The sequence below is a fragment of the Gasterosteus aculeatus genome, chromosome 4, assembly GCF_964276395.1.
Source record: "Gasterosteus aculeatus chromosome 4, fGasAcu3.hap1.1, whole genome shotgun sequence".
Classification (NCBI taxonomy): Eukaryota; Metazoa; Chordata; class Actinopteri; order Perciformes; family Gasterosteidae; genus Gasterosteus; species Gasterosteus aculeatus.
The window spans coordinates 35,900,214-35,922,295 of record NC_135691.1 but is presented as its reverse complement, the minus strand read 5'-3'; the positions used below and the strand labels follow the sequence as shown (position 1 = coordinate 35,922,295).

Genomic DNA, 22,082 nt, shown 5'->3' with positions numbered 1-22,082 from the left:
AGTGTTATGAAACATCTGGTTTGATAAGATTGAAAACTTAACTGGGTTAATAAGATAACGGTTTTGTGATTATTAAAAAAATATACACATATCTATATATATATATATATATAATAAAACTATTTAAAAAAATCAGATAGTTACTTTGAGGGGTTATATTTGAGATCATTATATATGTTATGTATCATATATTTAACAACGTCAAAATAACAAATGTCTTTAGTTCAATATATTTCGACTTCTAATGTTCAGTCTGTGGTTACTATGGTAACTATGGGCTATTTAGTGGAGACCTTCAAAAGCACATTTGAGCTGCACGTTGTGAAACCAGAATCTGTTGATTGGAAAGAAAGTTTTTTTTTTTAATAGGACATTTTATAATAAACTAATGATTCAATATGTATTATGGTTTACTTTCATGTGTCTGCAGCGCAGGATTATAACTAAGTACATTTACTTAGTATAATAGTATTTTACAAATTGTATTCATCTGGTAGCTTTTGTTTCTGCTTTTTTGTGAATATATGATTAATAATATGATCATAATTATATATAGGTCATGTTTTACTTTTAATGTACTTTTTACAACGTAGTAATGGTGCTTTTACTGCCGCAGTGCTTCCGGCTCCGCTCTCCGGTTGTGTGGAATCAGCTGAACTGGGATCAGCTTCATGTCACGACGCTCCATGTGTTTCTGTTACGTGTTTGACCACAGAAGCTGTCCGGAGACCGAAGGTAACGAGTCTCTATGTTACTGAAGCTAAACCCGTTAGCTGTGTGCTAACGTTAGCGTCACGGCAGCAGGTCAAGGTGAGCGAAGGTTAGCTGTGTGCTAACCGTTAGCTGTGTGCTAGCTATGACGTAGGCATGCCGAATGGAACCGGAATATGTCACTTTGAAAATAGAAAATCGATTAATAATGACTTAATATTAATAATATAAACTCACCCAATGGAAGGTCAACTTCTCAGCCACCGTTTGACAGGATTATTGGTTTTAAGGCAGAAAAACAATTGTCATCGAGTCAGTGAATTTCTTTCCTGCTCAGTGTTAGACATTTTTTTTTTAAACGGAAGAATATTTAGATTGTTTTCTTAACCAACATCAGTTGACCATTACTACTAAATATCTGGACTCTTTGAATCGCTTAAATTATAGTTAATTAGTACACCGAATGTCTGTGTGCAGGACTTTGAGTGGGAGCATCAACATGTTGGTGGTCCGCTGCATTGTGGGTAACGTGCGTGGAGGAGGACTTCTGAAGACGTGGGTCCACCCCCAGCGCCCCCTGCGGCGCCTCCTCTCCCGGGCCCCCGGCCCTGCGCTGAGGACCCGGGTGGCAGGCAGCCTGCTGGTGGGCGGCGGCCTGCTGGCGGCCTGGTGGTGGGTGGACTCGGAGAAGCGGCAGCAGCAGCGCCGGCGGCGGGTGGAGCAGTTGAAGCAGGTGTCTCTGGGTCAGGGCGCCTTCAGCCTGTTGGACCACAGCGGGAGGCGCCGCACCAAGGCCGACTTCCTCGGCCGCTGGGTGCTGCTGTACTTTGGCTTCACACACTGCCCAGACATCTGCCCCGAGGAGCTGGACAAGCTGTGCGGCGCCGTGGCGGCGCTGGACCAGGACGCCACGCTGCCGCCCGTCCAGCCCCTGTTTGTCACCGTGGACCCGGAGAGGGACGACCCGCCAGCACTGGCCCGCTACGTAAGGGACTTCCACCCTCGCCTGATCGGGCTGACGGGCACGCCGGAGGAGGTGAAGCGAGCGGGGCGGGACTACCGGGTCTATGCCAGCGCCGGGCCCAAGGACGAGGACGGGGACTACATCGTGGACCACACCATCCTCATCTACCTGGTTAGCCCCGACGGGCTGTTCCTGGACTACTACAACCGCATGAAGGACCAAGATCAGATCGTAGCCAGCGTCCGGAACCACATCAAGAACTACGAGCCGCTGGACCCGGACTGCTAGGACCGTCACACGATGTCTCTGGGAACTGAACTTTTCTGTTATTAAAATCTATTTTATCTATTTAACATTGACTAGTCTTTTGTCTCCAATCTGAACTCCTGAAAAGACAAAGGAGAATAAACAAGCATTAAATACAAAGCGGTTTATTGAGGTGTTTTTAGGGGAAGGTCTTCATGTCCTTGAGCCGGTCTCTCGCCTTCTCGGCGCTGAGCAGCGTCAGTCTCATCGAGTCCAAACTGTCCTCCAGAGCCACGATGCTGTCCACCTCCACCGTGCCGTCGTTGGCCTGAGGGACAGGAGACACCTCAGGTCAGAGTCGTGACCTTGCGGTTAGCGCTGGTTTGTTTGTTGAAATGCAGTTATTGTGAGTCGCTTTGGATAAAAGTCTCAGCTGAATGGCATGTGATGTGATGTTTGTGTGTGGAGCGTCAGTCGGGGGCAGCCTACAGGTTCCTCTGAGGTTGTTGTTGTTTACCAGCTGCAGTGAAGCCACCAGGTACTTGCTGGCCTCATGGCTTTGTAGTCCGGAGACGATGGAGGAGAAAGATCGCCTCTGACCGACGTCCCGCAGCGCCGAGACGATTCGATCTCCGTAGTCATGGATGTCGAACACAGGGCGCTGCTCCTGAACACAACAATAACAAGCCGTGGATGAGGACATCGATCAACAACAACAAGCAGCTGATGAGGACATCAATCATCAACAGGCTGATCCAGCAGCTCTCACCTGCTCAACCAGTAGGGGGCGCATCTTGTCCTCCCAGTCCTGGACCCTGCGGGACAGGGCCGTGTCCTGAGACCACCCTTTACTGTTCTCCATCAGCTGCTCCTGAAGGCACCACAAGACAAAGGGCTCAGCGTGGGGATCAATGACGCACTGATCCTATTGATGACTGATCGCTCACCATACGCAGCAACACCAGGTCTTCGTAACTCAGCACGTCTCCCTGAGCGCCTGAAGACAAGAGTTATTACATCACCACCACGTTGATGGGATGAAGTCTGCTTCTACAGGTGTGTTCTCTACCTGCTGAGATCAAGTCTGGTTCAACAGGTGTGTCGTCTGGAAACGCTTCCTGTTCCTCATGCTCGTCGTATCCACCTTTTAAAAATGAGTTTACACAGATATCTTAATAAAGTAACGGCCAGGTAAAGGTGTGTGTACGTCTGGAGGTTTTACCGTCCACGGGCTCCTCCCCCTGCTGCTCCGGCTCCTCCTCCTCCCGCTCCAGCTCCAGGAAGGTTCTCATCAGGTCATCGTCAGAGACCACCACCCCCTGAGTGACATCACACGCTGAGGTCATCGGCAGGCACAAATCACTTAGAGAACGTCGCTCTGTAAGCTATAGCCCTCTATATCAATAAATGATAGAGGGCTATATCATTTATTTGCTTCATCTGTCGACAGCAGAGGGGAGATCTGCTCAGGATGATGTCATCTGATGATGATGATCAATAATTCAAACAAACTTTATTCATAGACGTCTATGAGGAAATGACTCTACTTCTCTCCTGATTTATTCCCTCAGTAAACATGAGTTTAAGTCTCAGTCTCTAGTTTCAAGTCTTCTTCAACACAGCATGATGTTCATTTAGTGACTGATGGAGTCAAACAGGCCAGAAAGCAGGGGACGCTTTAGGGGGCGGGGCTACATGCTGATTGACAGATCGACACCAGAGACGGTGGATAGAAACCAGGTGGCGACTGAGGGACTCACCGCTCTCTTGTTGATCATCCTCTGGGCCCTCAGCCTGTCTGCCATCGTGGTCACATAAATGTAGTTCAGGGCTGAAAAACAGGAAACATGATGTCAACAACTGGCTTAAAGACTTCTACGAGTTATTTACTATTTGAGTGTTACCTGGACATGACGGCCCATTCTTTAACTTCTGCGTCAGAGGCTCAACTGAAAGACAAATGAACTGCTTTCATTCCCTAAAAACACCCCCCCCCCCCTCCTGTGGAACCGCCTCTCACATGCTCTCTCAGACCAGCTCCAGAAGTCCTGCAGCGGAGAAGCTGGTCTCCGTTTCCTCTTCCCTTCGTGGTCCAGACCGTCAGGGATGGAGTAGCACTTGGCTGCTTTCAGGGGTGCGTCCCCCCCCAGCACGGCGTAGGCGTCGTGTAAGAGCCACGGGTACAGCTGAGACACGAGGGAGGGAGACCCTGAGTTTACTGTTCACATTTATATAAAAAGATTTATAGAATTAGGTGAAGGTCACATGACGTAACTATGAAAATATTTAGGGGTGATAATTCAAAGAAAAGTACAATATTTCAAGTTCTTTCTTTACTAAACGAACAAAATGAGTTAGTAACATTTGTATAAGATAAACGTAAAACAACTGAGAAATGTTGTTAATTGCTAATGAAAAATAAAAATGTAACATGGGAGTGAAGTTGTCATTTTAAATTAGTAACAAAGAGCATAAAGTAAACGATGAAGACGTACAGGGGGCTCCTCCGCTCTCGGGGGTCTGTCCTCCACTCGTCTGAGGGGCCGTCCTTCACTCTCAACCTGAGACACATTCGAAGACGTCATTGACGAAAACAACCTCAAAGACCGAAAGGAAGCAAAGACCAAACCACACCTGGTGTCGCTCCACATGCTCCTCAGGCTCCTGGTCCAGATCAATGTTGTCGAAGAAGTGATGATCACCTCCCTCATCTCCCACCGGGGCGTCACTCCCCTCATCTTCTACCTCAGCTGGAAGAAGAGGAGACATTTAGAGCAGCTGAGGGACAAGAGTGTCCATGACATCACAGCCGGGGGAGGCAGAGCCTGACCTATCTGCTGCAAGTCTACAGGGTTCTGATCTCCACCCTGGACCCTGGAGGCCCCTGATCCCAAAGGGAGGAGGATCAGGCCCTGCTCTCCTGGGACAAAGCGGTTCATCATGAAGTTCTTCTGGCCGCACAGGATGTCCCCCGCAACACTGAAAGAAGAACCCTTATGAACTACGCCTCTTCAACATGAATACTGCTTTGTGTGGTTTACAAACCGACCTGATGAGTGGGAGCTTCAGCCTCTCTGACAGTTCAGGAAGAATCAGACACTCGGGAAGAAGAGGAGCAACGCTCACGCTCTGAAGGTCAAACAGAGGCCTCAGTTACACACCACGATGCTCTACAGACGCCCGAGAGGTAGTCTGGAATAAACCGTCCGTATGAACAGGTAGTCTGGAATAAACCGTCCGTATGAACAGGTAGTCTGGAATAAACCGTCCGTGTGAACAGGTAGTCTGGAATAAACCGTCTGTATAACCAGGTAGTCTGGAATAAACGTCCGTATAACCAGGTAGTCTGGAATATACTCACCATTAGGGGTGGGAACCTCTTGGCACCTCACGATTCGATTCCGAGGTCAACGATACAATTCTAAACCGATTATCGATTCTAAACCGATTATCGATTCTAAACCGATAAAACGATTATCGATGCATCTCGATTTCTAAATTTTCTGAAATCTGAGTTTGCTCCTCAGAGGTTGCGAATCACTTCCTACTTTATTTGATAATTAAAGAAAGTCAACAGATGAATTACCTTCTCTAATTTTTTATAAGAGAAAAAAAATCTTTGTCACAAATATGATTTTCTATCAACAATGCAAGAACCAATGCAGCTTGCATTTCAACACAATATGAAGTAGCCGATGTAAAAGAAATATTAAACAGATTCATTTTTCTTTTAAATGAAGAAAAATCTGCTCTTAGTCTCAGACCGTCCGTATTTGTAAAATACCAGAAAAAAGTCCAAATATGTGAATATCTTGCCAACTTTCAATACGGATCGACTATTTGGAAAATGTAAATAATGAGGTAAGATGTGCGCAGGCTCCTCCATAGTTCAGTAAGTTATTAGATATTCAGACTCAGACTGACGGACCGGTCTGCGAGCTGGACGCATTGCTCTTAATGTGCCGGTAATGATGGTAAATGATGCTTGTAGCTGGTTGTCATCTACGCTCCACTACGTTACATAAAGGTGGCGTTTGTGTTTTCACAACGTTTTATCTCAGAATTTTGACTTTCTATCCCCTTTCTTCAGTGCGGAAATGCGCTTCTATAGTTGTGTGAATGAATCACTCCGGCCAATCCACAGACGGGGTTTGTAACCAATCAGGTAGAGACCGTGGTGACTGGCTCCGCCCCCTCACTGTCAGAAAGAACAACAGCGAGCGCGTAGAAAACACCTTCGAGCGCGAGCAGAGACTAACCTCGCGAGCGAGGAAGTTCACGCTCCGCGAGCGAGCAAATATCTCGCGTGAGACAGACTTTTTTTCTAACTTAACTATTAACTTTTCTGAATCGAGACCGAAACGTTCTAGAGAATCGAGAGAAATCGAAAAAAATTGATTCCCCCACTACTACTCACCATGGTGGATTCGGACCTCATCGGTCTTCTTGAGACGACGATGTCGATCAGGTTGAACTGAAGAAGACAGAATCATGGGCTCAACGATATCCTAGAATGCAGAGAGTAAGGGGGAGGGGCCGAGGGGGGCCGAGGGGGGCCGAGGTGCAAGATGTTGGTCCAATAGGACTGAGTAGCTTACAGCCATGAGTAATACTGCAATAATTAGCTACTTTTAAATCCCCTGTGCAGGTAAGGGGGGGGCACTTTGGCCTGATCCCAATATCCCCCCTAAACCCTGACCCCTGACCCCCCAGGGATGCACTGAGGTCACCTGGTCAGCGTGTGAGTGAGAGTCTGTGAGGGCTTTAAATTGTGTAAATATCAAGGGACAGCACTTTGCTGCCACACGTCACGTCACCATTACAATTTATTTCATTTCCACGTATTGTGAAGCATGTGGTAGAAGGTCTGTAGCACTTTTCTAGTCTGACCACTCAAAGCGCTTTAACACATGACATCATTCACCCATTCGTACACTGATGACAGTGTAGTCCAACGCCGCGGGAGGAGTAGTGCATGAAATGTTGAGGCGGAAGAGGGAGAATATTCTGAATGAGCCCGAGGCTGAAATACAACAATCAATGAAGCAGTGTTTCCCACATATAGACTCATTTGTGGCGGTGCACCATAGATTGCGTTTGGTGTATTTTTATTTTTTTAACACTATTTAAATCATGCAGCATCTTCAGCTGCATTTCCTTTCCCTGCTCTCCCTCCGTGTCTCTCACACACACACAGATAAGTAGTATAGGGTGTGTACTACAGCTATGGGAGTTGTACATACTGTGAATTGTGTATAGTTCTATCTAGCGGTGTGTGTTTGTCGCCCCCGTCGGCCCTCACACATTGGCGTTGGATCTGTGGGAAACACTGATGAAGCGCTTCTCACCTCGTCGTCTGAGCCGCTCGCCGCTCCGTCCTTTTCCTGGGAGGACGTCGGTTTGTTCTTCCTGATGGGGACAAGAAGAACTACATTACCCAGAGCCCCCCGGGACCCTGACCCCTCAAGGACTAACTGAGGTCACCTGGTCAGTGGTTGAGTGCAAGAGTCTGTAGGGGCTTTGAATGGCGTAAATAGGAATGTCCCGTCACCATGACAACGTCAAAGGATATGATGTGACTTGACGTCTCGTCCTCCACAAGGTGGCGTTGATTCTAGTTTTTAAAGAGACTGACCCGTCAGGTGAGCTCACCTGTTGTTCCTGTCGTTGAGGAACTCCAGGGTTTGGTACACCAGACTGTGCAGGTGCTCCACCTGAAACAGAGTCACATGACCTTAGAATGAGGCAAGCACGAAGCCCCGCCTCCTCTCTGGCGTCAGCCAACCTTCTTGCTGTAGATGTGGGCCGAGCCCTGGATCAGCAGCGCCGCCTCTGCGAAGTTCAGTCGGGTTTCCCCTCCGTCCAGCGTGATGCTCATGTTGTCCAGCTAAAAGCAGACGCCGCCCGCTGACATTAGTCCACGGATCCTTCTGACCAATCAGCCCGCTGCTCGCCGGCGCTTGTCTCACCTCCTCTAGATAGTCGTTGAGCTCTGACGCCACGTCCACCTCCCAGTTCTTAGTGAGCTCTCTGATCGGCTGCATCAGGTGAGGGAATCGGCTCTTGGAGAAGTCCATGACTGCCCCACGAGACCCGCGTGGGATCAGCAGGGTACCTGCATGGACTTATGGAACTCAATGAATGCATTATTATTATTGTGTATCTTCAGCATGTGGCCCCTTCAGGCCTTGAGCAGATGCGGTTAGTTAAAGTAAATCCTTCCAAAATCTGATACTTTCATTTCCTACGTCACTTCCTGTAAACACCAACTGTTACGTCACGTTACAACGATGACGGATTGTAAGAATCGTCAAAGCCTGAAAGTATCACAATAGATTAACTTTTATCATCTCAACGTTTGTTCTGTTGGACGGAAGTTCATCTCGAACTGACACTTACAAATGTTCAATCAAACAAACACTGCGACTGAGATATGACGTCAATTAAAACGTTATTTTACGGTTCTAATACTGACTGACAAAAGTAAAGTGTTAAAGCTGCTTCAGAACCGAAACGACAAAGAAGAACTCACCGAGGTGGTGACAACGATCCGCAGACACAACCGCTGCTAGCTCATGTAGCAGTTAGCATAACAGTCAAACTACCCGCGCGAGCTTCTTCTTCGCTGGTTCGATTCTTCTTCTCCGTCTCGTGGCGGATAGAAGGCTGCCTACCGCCGCCTGTGGATCCGGAGAGAGTACAGCCTGACGTCAGAGGAGCGGAAGCTGAGTCTCATTTGGTGGGCTGCGTCCTCGGGAGCATCCGGCCTTCTGGTCCATGTGGGCCGGGTCCTCCAACGACCTGGTAGGCTGAACCAGGCGGTCCCTGGAAGGAGGCAGAAAGTGTTATTTCAGGTTCATAGCGTTGATCTGAGGCTGAGGTCCATCAGGACCAAGACCTCTTTCTTCCCGTCGGCAGTCGGACTCTGACGTTCCACCGGTCACTTTCTTTCACACTGTACACGTCACTTTCACTTGTCTCTTTCTGTTCGCTGGTGCACTTTGTTTTTAACTTTTAGCTTTTATTCCTTCCTTTTAAACTAACCCATAGTATTATGTTTTATTTTATCCCTCTTGCACTGTTGTCTTGTCGTCCATTGTCGTACTGTCTGCTGTTACGCGCAAACCGCCAAGTCACATTCCTTGTATGTGACATATTATGATAATAAATGTTTCCTGATTCCTGAAGTATAAACTATGAACCGTCACTTCCTCAGTAAGATATAAAGTGTCAAAGATAACGCAGAGCGACTTTTCACTAATAACTGCATTTGACGATGCAGCATTAGGGAGAGTAACCAAGAGCAGTTTGTTCTCACATCTTATTTAAAAGTGAACTTCTGATGTCCTCCACGACTTTGTCCCCTCGTTGGTGGAGATCTCCCTCCATGAATCAGAGGCCATCCGGCGTCCTCATAGTCCGCCAGTGACGGCTTGTACAAGCGCTCATATTTAAAAGCTCTTCAGTCTGATCCGTTCTCTCGTAAACGTGCTTCCTTTTAATAACGGCCATATTGTGCTGTGAAAACGGAGACGTGAGACTCTAAAGGACGTAGTCAGAGACCAATCACAGCCTGCTGCTGCAGGACGCTGCGTCGCTTTACACGCTGGTCTACAAAAATGGGTGGACGCACGCAAGGAGGTGTGAAAAGACACGCAAGGGACACGCAAGGGACACGTAAGGGACACGTAAGGGACACGCAAGGGACACGTAAGGGACACGTAAGGGACGCGCAGGGGACTCTTGCATCTGCGTGTCCTTGCGTCTCTCTGAAAACGCAGAAGCATAAACTAGGTTGAGTGATGCATGCGGCTGACGAATGAGGAGCAGCCTCAGCAGGATCTCATCTCATCTTCAAGCGCTTATCCGGGTCAGATTGTGGGGGCAAGAGTTCCAGCAGGGGACCCCAAACGTCCCTTTCACAGCTACCAGCGTTGACTGGGGGTCCCGAGGCGTCTCCAGGACTGGGTGGAGATAATAGCCGTGTCTCAAAGTCGCTAGGCTGCATCCTTAAGGACACCGCATACGTCACTTCCTCCGCGACTCGGCTGGGACGCTGTCCTCCAGGAGCCGGTTTGGAGGACACATCTGATCTGTCCTTTGCGGCCCAGCATATCCCAGCATGCAGTGCGGGCCGACGAGGATTTAGTGTATTCAGGACGGAGGCGGTTTAGTTGTTTCATGGAGCAGGAGGAAGCAGCATCACGCTGAAGGAGAACCATGTAATGACATTCAGCTCCGGTAGCGTGGACATATTCTGTAATATTTAACAGTAGAAAAAAAGAAAAAGTTAATAAATGTGTTTGCTGTTATAGCTTTCATTGACTCTATTGATGGAACCTCCTCTGATTGCTTTTAACTGATTTTAATTTAAAAACGGAAACAACACAAACTTAAATTAAATGAAATAAGACTATCTTTGTTATCTGTACTTTATACGTTTTTCGGCTTTTAAGGCTTTTACTGTCAAGTGCAGCAGGTTGCTGGGCAACGGGAGCAGGAATCAGGAATCAGAAAACATTTATTGCCAAAATATGTCAAACATACAATGAATTTGTCTTGTTGGTTGGTGCGTGACGGTAGACAGTGTGACAATAGACAACAAGACAGCAGTGCACAAGTAATACAATAAAATGAAATGCTAATGCAATGGGTTAGTAGAATAAGGCTGTGGGTTAGTATAAAACAAGAGAGTTAAGTTAAGTTAAAAATTTAAAGTATTTAAAAAGTTAAAAAATATTAAACATAAAGTGCACTATCGAACAAGTGACAAAGTGACGAGTGATAAATGACAGTAAAGTGACGTGTGCAGTGTGAAGGGGAGTGACCGGTGTGATGTCACAGTCAGTCAGTGGGGGTCCGGCTCTGTTGATGAGCCCGACTGCCGACGGGAAGAAACTGTTGGTGTGGCGGGAGGTCGTAGTCCTGATGGACCTCAGCCTCCTGCCACATGGAAGGGACACAAACAGGTTTTGTCCGAGGTGAGAGGGGTCGGCTACCATCTTTTTAGCTGCTTCAGGGTCCTGGAAGCGAACAAGTCCTGCAGGGACGGCAGATTGCAGCCGATCAGCCTCTCTGCAGAGCGGAGGACACGCTGCAGCCTGCCCTTGTCCTTGGCTGTGGCTGCAGCGTACCAGACGCTGATGGAGGAGCAGAGGATGGACTCCATGATGGCCGTGTAGAAGTGGACCATCATCGTCTTTGGCAGGTTGAAGTTCTTCAGCTGCCTCAGGAAGAACAACCTCTGCTGAGCCTTCTTGGTGATGGAGCTGATGTTCAGCTCCCACTTGAGGTCCTGGGTGATGATGGAGCCCAGGAAACGGAAAGAGTCCACAATAGTGACGGGGGAGTCACACAGGGTGATGGGGGAGGGTGGGGCTCTGTTCCTCCTGAAGTCCACAACCATCTCCACTGTCTTTAGAGCGTTGAGCAGCGGAGGTAAAGCTGATGACGCAAACAGGAAGTCCCCTCGTAGGACAGACCGTCCCGTTTCCGAGAGCGCTCAGTTCAGCCTGTGCGGTTGTTGAAGGACGAGACCAGGTCCACACCGAAGGCTGCAGGCTACAAGGCTGCAGGCTACAAGGCTGCAGCCTAGCAACTAGAACCTCTCCACCTAGTCCTCACTGACCAAATGAGACAGCTGTACAAATACAACCAGAAGTAGTTTATTACTGGGTTATTTTCCTCAGATGTATTTAGCACATTTTATTTGACTACATCTCAGAAGTACTTATTGTACTTTATATTGTACTACATCTCAGAGGTACCCATTGTGGTTTATATTTATTTATATATTATTTATATTGTCTTTTACTGTCCTTCTTTTATCTGATAGATTTTGTAGTAAACAAAGTATTTTACAGATTAAACTTCAGTATTTAAAGGAAATAGAATGAGCTACAACTAATTTAAAATGCAATACAATAATGCAAAAATAAGTACAATATTGTAATAGTATTCTCCATACCGAGGGAGTACTCCAGCATGCACTACTTTAATGTTCTACAACTACTTAAGTACTTTTACTGAAGTACAGTTGAATGTATACGTTATAAATCCGTTGAATTTTTCTCCAGTTTTAACCATAGATGTGGTTGGTCTTCAGAGGTATTGTGTTTATTTCTATATATTTTGTGTTGGTACTTCGTGGACTTTGTTTTTCTAGGAAAACAATGGAGGAAACTGCCGCCTCGTGCCAGATTCCATTCAAAGTTCTACCAATTTAAGGTCGCGTGCTTCGTCTGCTGGTGTACAAATCTGCTTAAAACACGTACATATTTATATTAATGCGTATTTGTATCCGTTCTTTGATTCTGTACAAACACAGTGAGGATCCGGGTTTTAAAAACCCGCGTGTGACTAAATAAGTGAAAGTAGTTTCCCATGCGCGCACTACCTGTACCTTCTGTGTGCCACCTGTGTGCGTGCGCGCACGCGTCGGTCCACCTTAAATCGCTGGCGCTCTGCACCACGTGACCGGGTTCCTGGAAAGTTCCTGGAAACGCGTCTTTGTGCTCACGGGGCTCCGGGGCCATTCGGCGGCTCGCTGGCGGCGGTGAGGCCGAGGATCAGCGACCGGAGGACGGGCACCGGGCACCGGGAGACACGCACGGAGCTCCGATAAATCAGCCCAGTTTGTTTGTTTGTTTGTTTGTCGGCTCCGGCTGTGAGTGACGTCCCGGGGACCGGACGCTTGTTTTTTTTATCGACGGTTCGTCCATTAAAAGGAATCGCGAACCGGACGGAACCGACACCGGGACTGTTACCGACAGGTCGCGTTCGGTGGCCACCGCGGCGGCTAGTTAGCGGCTAGTTAGCAGCTAGCTCCGACACCCCAGGTAGGTGTGTGTGTGTGTGACGTCTTTGTTTACTACACGTTGATCTCACAGGTGAAGAGGTGAGCGCGGTGCACGTGAGCGCCTTTATTTCAGCCTGCAGATAAATGATATAAATAATATCACATCATCTGCCTACACAGAGAAGATCTCCGTACACCAACTTCTACTAAACATTTGAAGCCGGTTTTTCTACGTGGATCATAAACATGCAAGAAAATATAAAAACTATTTTAAGTCAACAGTTCAAATGTCAAGTTGTGCCGTTTTAGACTTTCTCAGGATTGTCTGAAAGTTTCCAGTTTATGGTCTTTTGAGAGCAGAATTTAACCTTTGACCCGTGGATATGTAAAAGATGTGAGTTTTAAGAACTTCATGGGACCGTTTTGATGGGTCTCATCTGTTTTCAGAGACCAGTGCCCCCCCACCCGCCCCATGTCTGAGCTGTGGACCTGCAGCTGACGGTTGGACCTGTCCAATGACCTGCCAGTCCTCCGAGTCCACGGACACCATCGATGGCGACGGACGAGCCCACAGCACCTCCACCTCGGTGGGGTCAGACGAGAGCCGCATCGCCTCGGCCATGAAGGACCTGAGGAACACGGGTACGTCTGATCACAGCTCATCGGTCACTCTAATACTGAGATTAATTCACATTTATCAACAAAGTAAACAAGAAGAAAAGATCTTTCCCTTATTTCTCTTTAAAGTATAAAAGTCAACAATTTGGTTCTGTAATATCTAAGCAGTAATCGGATGTTTATATTTATTATAACGTGTTGATCCATCAGCTGTAAACTTTCAGACCTCTCAGCCAATAGAAGTGCTCCTTCTGCTCATCTCCATGGATACCGATCATTCCCGCCCCCAACGCCTCACATGTGTTCCTTGATGTCCTCAGGCTGGTACTGGGGCGGTCTCACGGCCAATGAGGCCAAAGAGGTTCTGCAGGACGCGTCGGAGGGGACGTTCCTGGTGCGAGACAGCTCGCAGAGGGACTTCCTGTTCACCATCTCGGCCATGACGTCGGCGGGTCCCACCAACCTGCGGATCGAGTACAAGCACGGCAAGTTCAAGCTGGACTCTGTGGTGCTGGTGAAGCCCAAGCTGAGGCAGTTTGACAGTGTGGTCCACCTGGTGGAGCACTACGTCCACCTGTCCCGGACAGGGGACAAGACGCCGTCGGACCCCCGTCCTAACGGCACGGTGCAGCTGCTGCTCACCCGGCCGGCGTACACGGCAACGCCGCCACTGCAGCACCTCTGCCGCGTCGCCATCAACCGCAGGACCCGGCGGGTGGAGGAGCTGCCGCTGCCCAACAGGCTGAAGGACTACCTGACGGAGTATGGCTACAAGGTGTAGCAACTCCCAGCATGCACTGCTCCCGTGCGGAGTCCCCAAGGTCCTCCTGAAGTACTAGTACTACTAATGCTGTAGTTTTCTGCAGTAAGTACTTGTACCTTTTCTACACATCCCAGAGGCTGAGCAGCTAAAGTGATTCGCTGTGTCGTCTGTAAAGGGTTCACGCCTTCAAACGCCTCGTTTTGTCCTCCACTCAAAGACGTACAGTCCTCAGATCTTCTCACCGGTGGACGTGTTTGTTTGGAACGACCTTTCATTAAAACCTCTATTGAGAGTTACTGTTATGAAGCTGAATGAAGAACCTGGACCTTCAGCCGGCGATGGTTTTATACTTCTTCATCAGAGGCAGACTGCTCTGAGACCTAAGACCTCCGAGAGGAAGCCCTCTGGACCTCCTGAGAGGACCTTAATAGTTTTGGTGATTGCTCGTGTTCGTTCTGATGATCAGTCACAGAAAATATCTGATTAAACTAAAAGCTTTGTTTCTAACAAGCTCGTGTTTGGTCACAGGAAGATGTTACCTGCTAAACTTTTATTTATGGATAAATATATTTCAATCACACATTTAGAGCGTAGGTTTTAGTTTGTGAGTTATTAGTTGTTATAATAATGATCAATTAGTTAACGGTTAATGAGGTTGTTTTCATCACAGATATTTTTTTCAATAATTTGAGCTTTTAAGAAACACTGGTGTAAATAAACACGTTTTTCTGTGGTAACTCATTTCAATTCGCGGTTTAAAGCATTTCTTTGTTTCCAGAAAAAAAAAGACTCAATTTAAAGCCAAATACATCAATCATCAATAGTGAATTATTTATTATTGGAAGCTTTCATTTTTCTATATTCGTCGAGTTGAAACGTAAATCTTTCTCTGACCAAGTATAATATATATATATATATTATTATATATATAATATGACCAAAGTACATAATTGTTCATATTGTTCATGTTAGAGCAAAGTACTGAAGGTTAAAACTATTCTACATTCAATAAAATTATTATTTACACAAAAAAATCTAAATCTAAAACAGAAAAATCTGGCTTCATGTTTCCTTTTTTCAGGAAAAGCCCGACAGCAAAGGTCCTCATCTTCACCATCATCTTCCTCAGCTCTAAGCGGAGGCCTCTGATTGGCCGACAGACGTCTGTGAGGTTCAGTTTAGGTGAGACCGTAGAAAACAAATAGACGGCAGAATGGTGGACCTTGTCCTCACTGGGTGGAGACCAGCAGCACTGTGGACCAATCAAATCTCAGGAAAACAGTCCTCCGTCCTCTAGGACTGTGGACCAGACCACAGGACAGAATTTCAGAAACGTATTTTTACGGATAGGCCCTGAACGCAGCATTAATCCAAACAAGTCCAATAAACGTATATGATGAATCAGCAGATTATGAACGTGTTAATCAGCTGCTTGTATTCGCTCTCCTGTTGTGTGAAGACCGTAAACCAGACTCCATTTAACAAATACATCTTTTAAGGATTCCTTATTGCTTGACAGCAGCTTCTTCAAATGTTTCCGCCGCTTGTTTCTGTGACTCCCAACAAAACACAAAGGACTCGTTTAAATGTCTCCGTTGTAAACGAGGGACGAGGCCCTCGTGTTCGTGAGTACATGTTTGAGAACGCGAGCAGATCACCGCTGAGTCCCTTTAATGTTGAACAGTATTTATTGATTGTGTCACACTGTGTTTCCTGGTACAATAAAAATGTTTCATGGTGCTTCATCCCGACAAAGACATTTGACGTTCATTCAAATGGTGTGTTAGTTTTGCCCTCTGTTTTAGGTTAGTCTTAGTGGTTTTATGTGTCAAAGCTGTCATTGATCAAACAGGAATGTTCATAAATGTCATAAACACATGCGCATAGTTGGCTGGTTATAGAAGCATCTTCTTTTTATACTGAATGGAAAATAGTCAGCCGAAATCCATCGGTTTATCGGTCAGTTGAAGGATTAACTAGGTAATCAAGTAGAAAGCATATGAACTTAAATGGCACCCTTTGGTTCTTCCAGGGAAGTCGGCAAATGTTTCAAAGAACAAGTCTGCATCATATTAATAAGTCTTTTGTTTCAGCATTAGCTCACGTTTGTCTTAGCTAACGTTAGACTAAGAATAACCGATTCGACCAGACTTCATTGAAAATCTTAAGGTTTTAGGGTGTCTCTAAATATAAGCATGTCGGAAGATGTTAATAATTCGGTATATATTAGAACAGTCATGTAGCATTTGTTTCATACAAAATGAATTAACTTACGCTGTTTACCAAATGTAGAGCTTTTCTGGGGGGAACATACATACCTTTCCTGTAATATGTCACAGATTTAACTGCTGTATGCTCATTCATTTTCATCAATTCAGTTGAACAATTTCAAGACTAAAATTAAATTAGAAGATTTACAGATGTGGAAAACATCTCAAGGGACACGTGTTCGGGTTGAGCTAGTAAAACATTGGTTCCGTTGATATGTTTCCAGTCGGACGCAAGAGCACTGAACACACAGTGGTCGCCCGGGCCAACAAAATTCGTGGTGAATAATCGGGTTATTTTAAAAATGAACTAACTGGTGTGATTTACATAACCCGAACCGCCGACCTCGCTTCAGAATGGACCCGGACCACAGAGCTCTCCTTCGGACGCACCGGCTAGAACTGTCCGGTCAGCTACTGGTCAGCGACACTATCGTTCCGCTTCTGTACCAGGAGGACATCCTGTCGGAGGCTCAGGTGGAGGAGGTCGAGTCTCAGCCCACCAACAGGCACAAGTGTCTGAAGCTTCTGGACCTCCTTCCGAACCGCGGGCCGCGGGCCTTCGACTGCTTCCTGCGCTCCCTTAAGGACTTTAGCTGGGTCAGAGACAAGCTGCTGCTGGAGCTCCAGACGCCGACGGGACCAGCAACGGCAGGTGAGACCACGCCCACGAAATACACCTGGTCGCGTCATCAGTGGTTTCTGAACACGTCAGCATCTTTGTGGTTTGTTCTGAGCGGATGAGTCTCCGTCCATCCCTCATGGGACCTGGTCCGGATCACTACTACTGTCCCTCTATTGCAATAGCTCTGGAACGGTTCTGGTCCCGTCTGCTGGTTCTCAACTGGTCCCGACCTGAGGGCTATTGCACGAAACCAGGATAAGCGATGAAGCCGGGGTATTAGAGTTATCCTGGATTAATTTAGCTTGGACTTGGTTGCACGAAGGCAGGTTGAATTAAACCCACGGCTGTTAGCCTGCTCCAGACCGGGCTAACAGCCAGGCTAACAGCCGGGCTAACACCCGGACTAACACCCGGACTAACACCCGGACTAACAGCCAGGCTAACAGCCGGGCTAACACCCGGACTAACACCCGGACTAACACCCGGACTAACAGCCAGGCTAACAGCCGGGCTAACAGCCGGACTAACAGCCGGACTAACACCCGGACTAACACCCGGGCTAACAGCCGGGCTAACACCCGGGCTAACACCCGGACTAACACCCGGACTAACACCCGGACTAACACCCGGGCTAACAGCCGGACTAACACCCGGACTAACAGCCGGACTAACAGCCGGACTAACAGCCGGGCTAACACCCGGACTAACAGCCGGACTAACAGCCGGACTAACAGCCGGACTAACAGCCGGACTAACAGCCGGGCTAACAGCCGGGCTAACAGCCGGGTTAACAGCCGGACTAACAGCCGGACTAACAGCCGGACTAACAGCCGGACTAACAGCCGGACTAACAGCCGGGCTAACACCCGGACTAACACCCGGACTAACACCCGGACTAACACCCGGGCTAACAGCCGGGCTAACAGCCGGGCTAACAGCCGGACTAACAGCCGGGCTAAGATTAGTCCTGGAGTCTCATGTGTTAAATCAGCTGCCACTCAGATCCCAAACAAACGTCCCATCCATCCATCGTCAAACCGCTTATCCTGCACGCGGGGTCACGGGGGGATGAGTCTATCAGCCACTTTCAGGCGATAGACGGGTTCATCCTGGATTGGTCGCCAGCCAATCACAGGGCTACACAGAGACACACAACCATTCACACACCTACGGGCAAGTTAGAGTCCCCATCAACCTGATCCCCAGAGCAGGTCTCTGGACTGTGGGAGGAACCCGGAGAACCCGGAGAGAACCACGCAGACACGGGGAGAACATGCAGACTCCACACAGAAAGGCCTCTGGGCGGAACCAGGACCTTCTCGCTGTGAGGCGTTGACCACCACGCCGCCGTGCCGCCCCCAAACAAACGTGTTTAACAGTTTTCCTTCTGAATGTATTTCCATTAACATGCATTACTCGTCACTATTTCCGTCAGCAGGGTGATTTTAAACTATTGCACTTGTTTAGATCGGTGGGCCGCGACCTTTCACCTCACAGACCGTTTTCATGTCAGACCGGACCGGACCGGGGAAGAAGGTCCGGAACGAACATGCTGAAGTAACGGGGGGCAGAGAACAATTGTAAATGTGATGAGGGCAATAATAATAATAATAACAATAATAATAATGATATTTAGGAGGAGTAGCTTTGATCATATAACAATAATAATAATGATATTTAGGAGGAGTAGCTTTGATCATATAACAATAATAATAATGATATTTCTGAGGAGTAGCTTTGATCATATAACAATAATAATAATGATATTTAGGAGGAGTAGCTTTGATCATATAACAATAATAATAATGATATTTAGGAGGAGTAGCTTTGATCATATAACAATAATAATAATGATATTTCTGAGGAGTAGCTTTGATCATATAACAATAATAATAATGATATTTAGGAGGAGTAGCTTTGATCATATAACAATAATAATAATGATATTTAGGAGGAGTAGCTTTGATCATATAACAATAATAATAATGATATTTAGGAGGAGTAGCTTTAAACGTGAGCTGGAGGTCACTTCGAAGCCCTCTGAATCCACTAAATGTCCTCCTTGCCTCTGCAGACCTCCGGCTCCCGGACTCAGTTCTGCAGGAGGTTCCTTCGGACCGGGTCTTGTCCCGGCTGGCGTCCCGGCTCGGCTCCGAGTGGGAGTTGGTCCTGATGGATCTTGGTTTGTCTGCTGAGGACTTGTTCCGGTGTCGGTCCGACCACCGCCTCAGTACTCACGCAGCGGTTCTGGCCGGTCTGGTTCAGTGGAGACGATGTGGGGGGAAGACGGCCACGGTCCAAAGACTCGCCAAGAGTCTGCAGGAGGCCGGCGTCCATCCGTCCGTCCTGGAGGAAGTTCTGCTGTGACCCGTGATGGACTATCAGTTTATTATATAACATAGTATTTGATAAAGTTTAGTTCATTTTTATTTTAGAATAAAACTTTCTTTTAATTTAATGTCTTGACTTTGTGACGTCATGACTCAACAGCTGCTGAAAATCAGTTTTGAGGTTTTTGTCTGAAGATTTAAATGTAATTATCTTTTTGTGAATTTAAGTAACTTTACTTTCTTAATATGTTCTTAAATGTTATTTCTTCTTCAATATAATGACGTTTACGGTGTAGTTCAATAGTTTCACTTTCTAACCCGTTATGGTCTTTTTCAGCCTCAACTGTTGATTTACAATAATATGATTCATATGAGACTAAAAAGCAGAATGATCTCAGATCAAAAGGGTAAATTTAGGAATATATATATATATATATATATAATATATATATATATATGAATGTATGGAATTAAAATCAGCTATTTAATAAACACAGTTTTATATTTTATTATATATTCATTGTATGTGTGTGTTAATAAAAGTGATATTATTAATATAGTTGTAATAATAAGTAAAACTATGAAACAAGAGGTTACATTGTTAAAAAAAAGTTGATTTTGAAAAACATTCACACACACTTACATCCTCCATGAGAGTAACAGGTTACACATTTATGTAAATATGAGAATCTGAAACATTAAATACAATGTTTATGAAATAAGTAGTGATCAATACAACTCTGATATAAATAGTAGTTCCTCTTCGTAATCAATAATCATTGTCGCTTACAGCCAGCAGGGGGCGGTATGACGTCATGGATGTCCTGAACCAACAGCAAAAAATCGACGTGACGTCAGATCAGCAACACACAGATCAATAAATAAACAACCAATAACATGCATGAATACGTAAATATACATTTTCAAAGAGGAGGTTGAAGATGAGGAAGAGAGTAGGAAGAAGAGGAGGAGGAACAAGAGGAAGAGGAGAATGATGATTAAGAATATGAGGAAGAGGAGAAGGAGAACGATGAGGCGCAGTTAAGGATGGAGGAAAGCTCTGTGAGGTTATGGGGGAGGAAGACATGGGTAAGGAGGTGGGTAAGGAGGTGGGATTGTGGACTAGAAGGAGGAGAAGAGAGGAGAAAGTGGACACCTTATTGCCCTACAAGGAGCTGCGCTCCATAGATGCTGGTTACTTGTTGTTCCTATGGTTTTAAACAGTAGGCTGGGGGCCAGAGCCTTCAGTTATCAAGCTCCTCTTTTGTGGAACCAGGTTCCACTTTCAGTCCGGGGGGCAGATTCGGTCAGCTCTTTTAAAGTAAAACTTAAAACGTTCCTCTGTGATTGTGCCTATAGTTAGGGCTGGCTCAGGTTAGCCCGGACCAGCCCTTAGTTAAGCTGCTATAGGCTTAGACTGCTGGGGGACTTCTTAGGACACACCGAGCTCCTCTCTCACGCTCTCGTTCTACCATAACTCACGTTTTATTAATGCACATCACTAATTCAGCTTCTTTCCGGGAGTTTTTTGTGCTTTCTCCCCTATCAGGTCTCCGTAGATCGTGGTTCCTTCTGGACTCTGGTCCTGACACCTGCCGTGGCCCTGCTGACGCCTGCTGCTGCCATCATCATCATCATCATCATCATCATCATATTATTATTATTTTAGATATTAATCATATCACAGCTGCAAATGTTTCATCATTCATCAAGACTGTTTTTATTAAACCTAGAAACGAATAGTTCTCTTCTCCCAAACTAGTTTTAGTGAAATATTCCACAACCGTTCTCACTGAGGTTTCTTCCCTTTTCCCCATAGAAGAGTTTTACATTTTCCTGTGCGGGTGTGAGGGTGTAAAGCCCCCCGAGCCTAATGTGTCATTTGGTATTTTCTTATTATGACACATTCTGCTGGGAGACTGGGTTGCAACAAAATGAATTCAATTGAACTGGAGGGATGTTGGTGACAGAGAAGTTGTGAGGGAGGAGGAGATGAGGGAGGAGATGAGGGAGGAGGAGATGAGGGGATGAGGGAGGAGGGGATGAGGGAGGAGGAGATGAGGGAGGAGATGAGGGATGAGGAGATGAGGGGATGAGGGAGGAGGGGATGAGGGAGGAGGAGATGAGGGAATAGGCGATGAGAGACAAGGAGATGAAGGAATAGGAGATGAGGGAGGAGGAGATGAAGGAATAGGAGATGAGGGAGGAGGAGATGAAGGAATAGGAGATGAGAGAGGAGGAGATGAGGGAATAGGAGATGAGGGAGGAGGATATGAAGGAATAGGAGATGAGGGAGGAGGAGATGAGGGAGGAGGAGATGAGGGGAGGAGGGAGGAGGGGATGAGGGAATAGGTGATGAGACAGGAGGAGATGAGGGAGGAGGACAGGAGGAGATGAGGGAGGAGGGAGGAGGAGATGAAGGAATAGGCGATGAGACAGGAGGAGATGAGGGAGGAGGACAGGAGGAGATGAGGGAGGAGGGAGGAGGAGATGAAGGAATAGGCGATGAGACAGGAGGAGATGAGGGAGGAGGACAGGAGGAGATGAGGGAGGAGGGAGGAGGAGATGAAGGAATAGGCGATGAGACAGGAGGAGATGAGGGGGAGGGAGATGAGGGAATAAGCAATGAGACAAGAGGAGATGAGGGAATAGGACATGAGGGAGGAGGAGATGAGGGAATAGGCGATGAGACAGGAGGAGATGAGGGAGGAGGAGGGAGGAGGAGATGAAGGAATAGGAGATGACGGAGGAGGAGATGAA

At 46.8% G+C, this 22,082-nt stretch overlaps 4 protein-coding genes across 10 annotated transcripts; 3 read left to right on the top strand and 1 right to left on the bottom strand.

Annotated features, from left to right (window-relative positions):
* The first annotated feature begins 309 nt into the window (after positions 1–309).
* sco2 (synthesis of cytochrome C oxidase 2) lies at positions 310–2,101 on the top strand. 2 transcript variants are annotated; one of them, XM_040175521.2, is made up of 2 exons: positions 310–735; positions 1,189–2,101. In XM_040175521.2, exon 2 carries the CDS (start codon positions 1,211–1,213, stop codon positions 1,961–1,963), a length of 753 nt encoding a protein of 250 aa, XP_040031455.1. In that variant the 5' UTR covers positions 310–735; positions 1,189–1,210; the 3' UTR covers positions 1,964–2,101. The 2 variants fall into 2 exon arrangements, with proteins under 2 accessions (XP_040031455.1, XP_040031454.1); XM_040175520.2 differs by having other exon boundaries at positions 509–810.
* Positions 2,091–12,795, bottom strand: ncaph2 (non-SMC condensin II complex, subunit H2). Of its 4 annotated transcripts, XM_078100895.1 has the most exons (21): positions 12,324–12,778; positions 10,921–11,561; positions 8,454–8,746; positions 7,891–8,036; positions 7,707–7,808; positions 7,574–7,635; positions 7,270–7,330; positions 6,339–6,395; positions 4,971–5,050; positions 4,752–4,900; positions 4,556–4,671; positions 4,417–4,482; positions 3,942–4,107; positions 3,826–3,870; positions 3,682–3,752; positions 3,144–3,240; positions 2,991–3,065; positions 2,869–2,918; positions 2,691–2,792; positions 2,439–2,588; positions 2,091–2,249 (listed from the first exon to the last, which is right to left on the bottom strand). In XM_078100895.1, exons 4-21 carry the CDS (start codon positions 7,996–7,998, stop codon positions 2,121–2,123), a joined length of 1,686 nt encoding a protein of 561 aa, XP_077957021.1. In that variant the 5' UTR covers positions 7,999–8,036; positions 8,454–8,746; positions 10,921–11,561; positions 12,324–12,778; the 3' UTR covers positions 2,091–2,120. The 4 variants fall into 4 exon arrangements, with proteins under 4 accessions (XP_077957021.1, XP_077957020.1, XP_040031444.2 ...); XM_078100894.1 differs by lacking the exon at positions 10,921–11,561 and having other exon boundaries at positions 12,324–12,795; XM_040175510.2 differs by lacking the exons at positions 10,921–11,561; positions 12,324–12,778 and having other exon boundaries at positions 8,454–9,027.
* On the top strand, positions 12,399–15,855 carry socs2 (suppressor of cytokine signaling 2). 3 transcript variants are annotated; one of them, XR_005711903.2, is made up of 4 exons: positions 12,441–12,759; positions 13,167–13,361; positions 13,658–14,202; positions 15,182–15,855. XR_005711903.2 is itself a non-coding variant. In XM_040172489.2 (3 exons), the coding sequence occupies exons 2-3, from the start codon at positions 13,235–13,237 to the stop codon at positions 14,116–14,118; spliced, it is 588 nt and encodes a 195-aa protein (XP_040028423.1). In that variant the 5' UTR covers positions 12,399–12,759; positions 13,167–13,234; the 3' UTR covers positions 14,119–15,855. The 3 variants fall into 3 exon arrangements, 2 of the variants coding, with proteins under 2 accessions (XP_040028423.1, NP_001254607.1); XM_040172489.2 differs by having other exon boundaries at positions 12,399–12,759; positions 13,658–15,855; NM_001267678.1 differs by lacking the exons at positions 12,441–12,759; positions 15,182–15,855 and having other exon boundaries at positions 13,235–13,361; positions 13,658–14,118.
* Positions 15,856–15,978: 123 nt separating this feature from the next.
* cradd (CARD and death domain containing adaptor protein) lies at positions 15,979–19,814 on the top strand. Its single transcript, XM_040175522.2, has 2 exons — positions 15,979–17,022; positions 19,067–19,814. The coding sequence occupies exons 1-2, from the start codon at positions 16,725–16,727 to the stop codon at positions 19,357–19,359; spliced, it is 591 nt and encodes a 196-aa protein (XP_040031456.1). The 5' UTR covers positions 15,979–16,724; the 3' UTR covers positions 19,360–19,814.
* Positions 19,815–22,082: the final 2,268 nt, after the last annotated feature.

What these genes read in the sequence shown, in the direction of transcription:
- ncaph2 (XM_078100894.1), bottom strand. Translation starts at nt 7,998, where the DNA reads ATGGACTTCTCCAAGAGCCGATTCCCTCACCTGATGCAGCCGATCAGA. An exon ending in CCCACATCTACAGCAAGAAG is followed by an intron (nt 7,636 to 7,706) that starts GTTGGCTGACGC and finishes ACTCTGTTTCAG; the next exon opens with GTGGAGCACCTGCACAGTCT. An exon ending in CGAGCGGCTCAGACGACGAG is followed by an intron (nt 6,396 to 7,269) that starts GTGAGAAGCGCT and finishes TGTCTTCTTCAG; the next exon opens with TTCAACCTGATCGACATCGT.
- socs2 (XM_040172489.2), top strand. Translation starts at nt 13,235, where the DNA reads ATGACCTGCCAGTCCTCCGAGTCCACGGACACCATCGATGGCGACGGA. An exon ending in GAAGGACCTGAGGAACACGG is followed by an intron (nt 13,362 to 13,657) that starts GTACGTCTGATC and finishes TGATGTCCTCAG; the next exon opens with GCTGGTACTGGGGCGGTCTC.
- sco2 (XM_040175521.2), top strand. Translation starts at nt 1,211, where the DNA reads ATGTTGGTGGTCCGCTGCATTGTGGGTAACGTGCGTGGAGGAGGACTT.
- cradd (XM_040175522.2), top strand. Translation starts at nt 16,725, where the DNA reads ATGGACCCGGACCACAGAGCTCTCCTTCGGACGCACCGGCTAGAACTG. An exon ending in GACGGGACCAGCAACGGCAG is followed by an intron (nt 17,023 to 19,066) that starts GTGAGACCACGC and finishes TTGCCTCTGCAG; the next exon opens with ACCTCCGGCTCCCGGACTCA.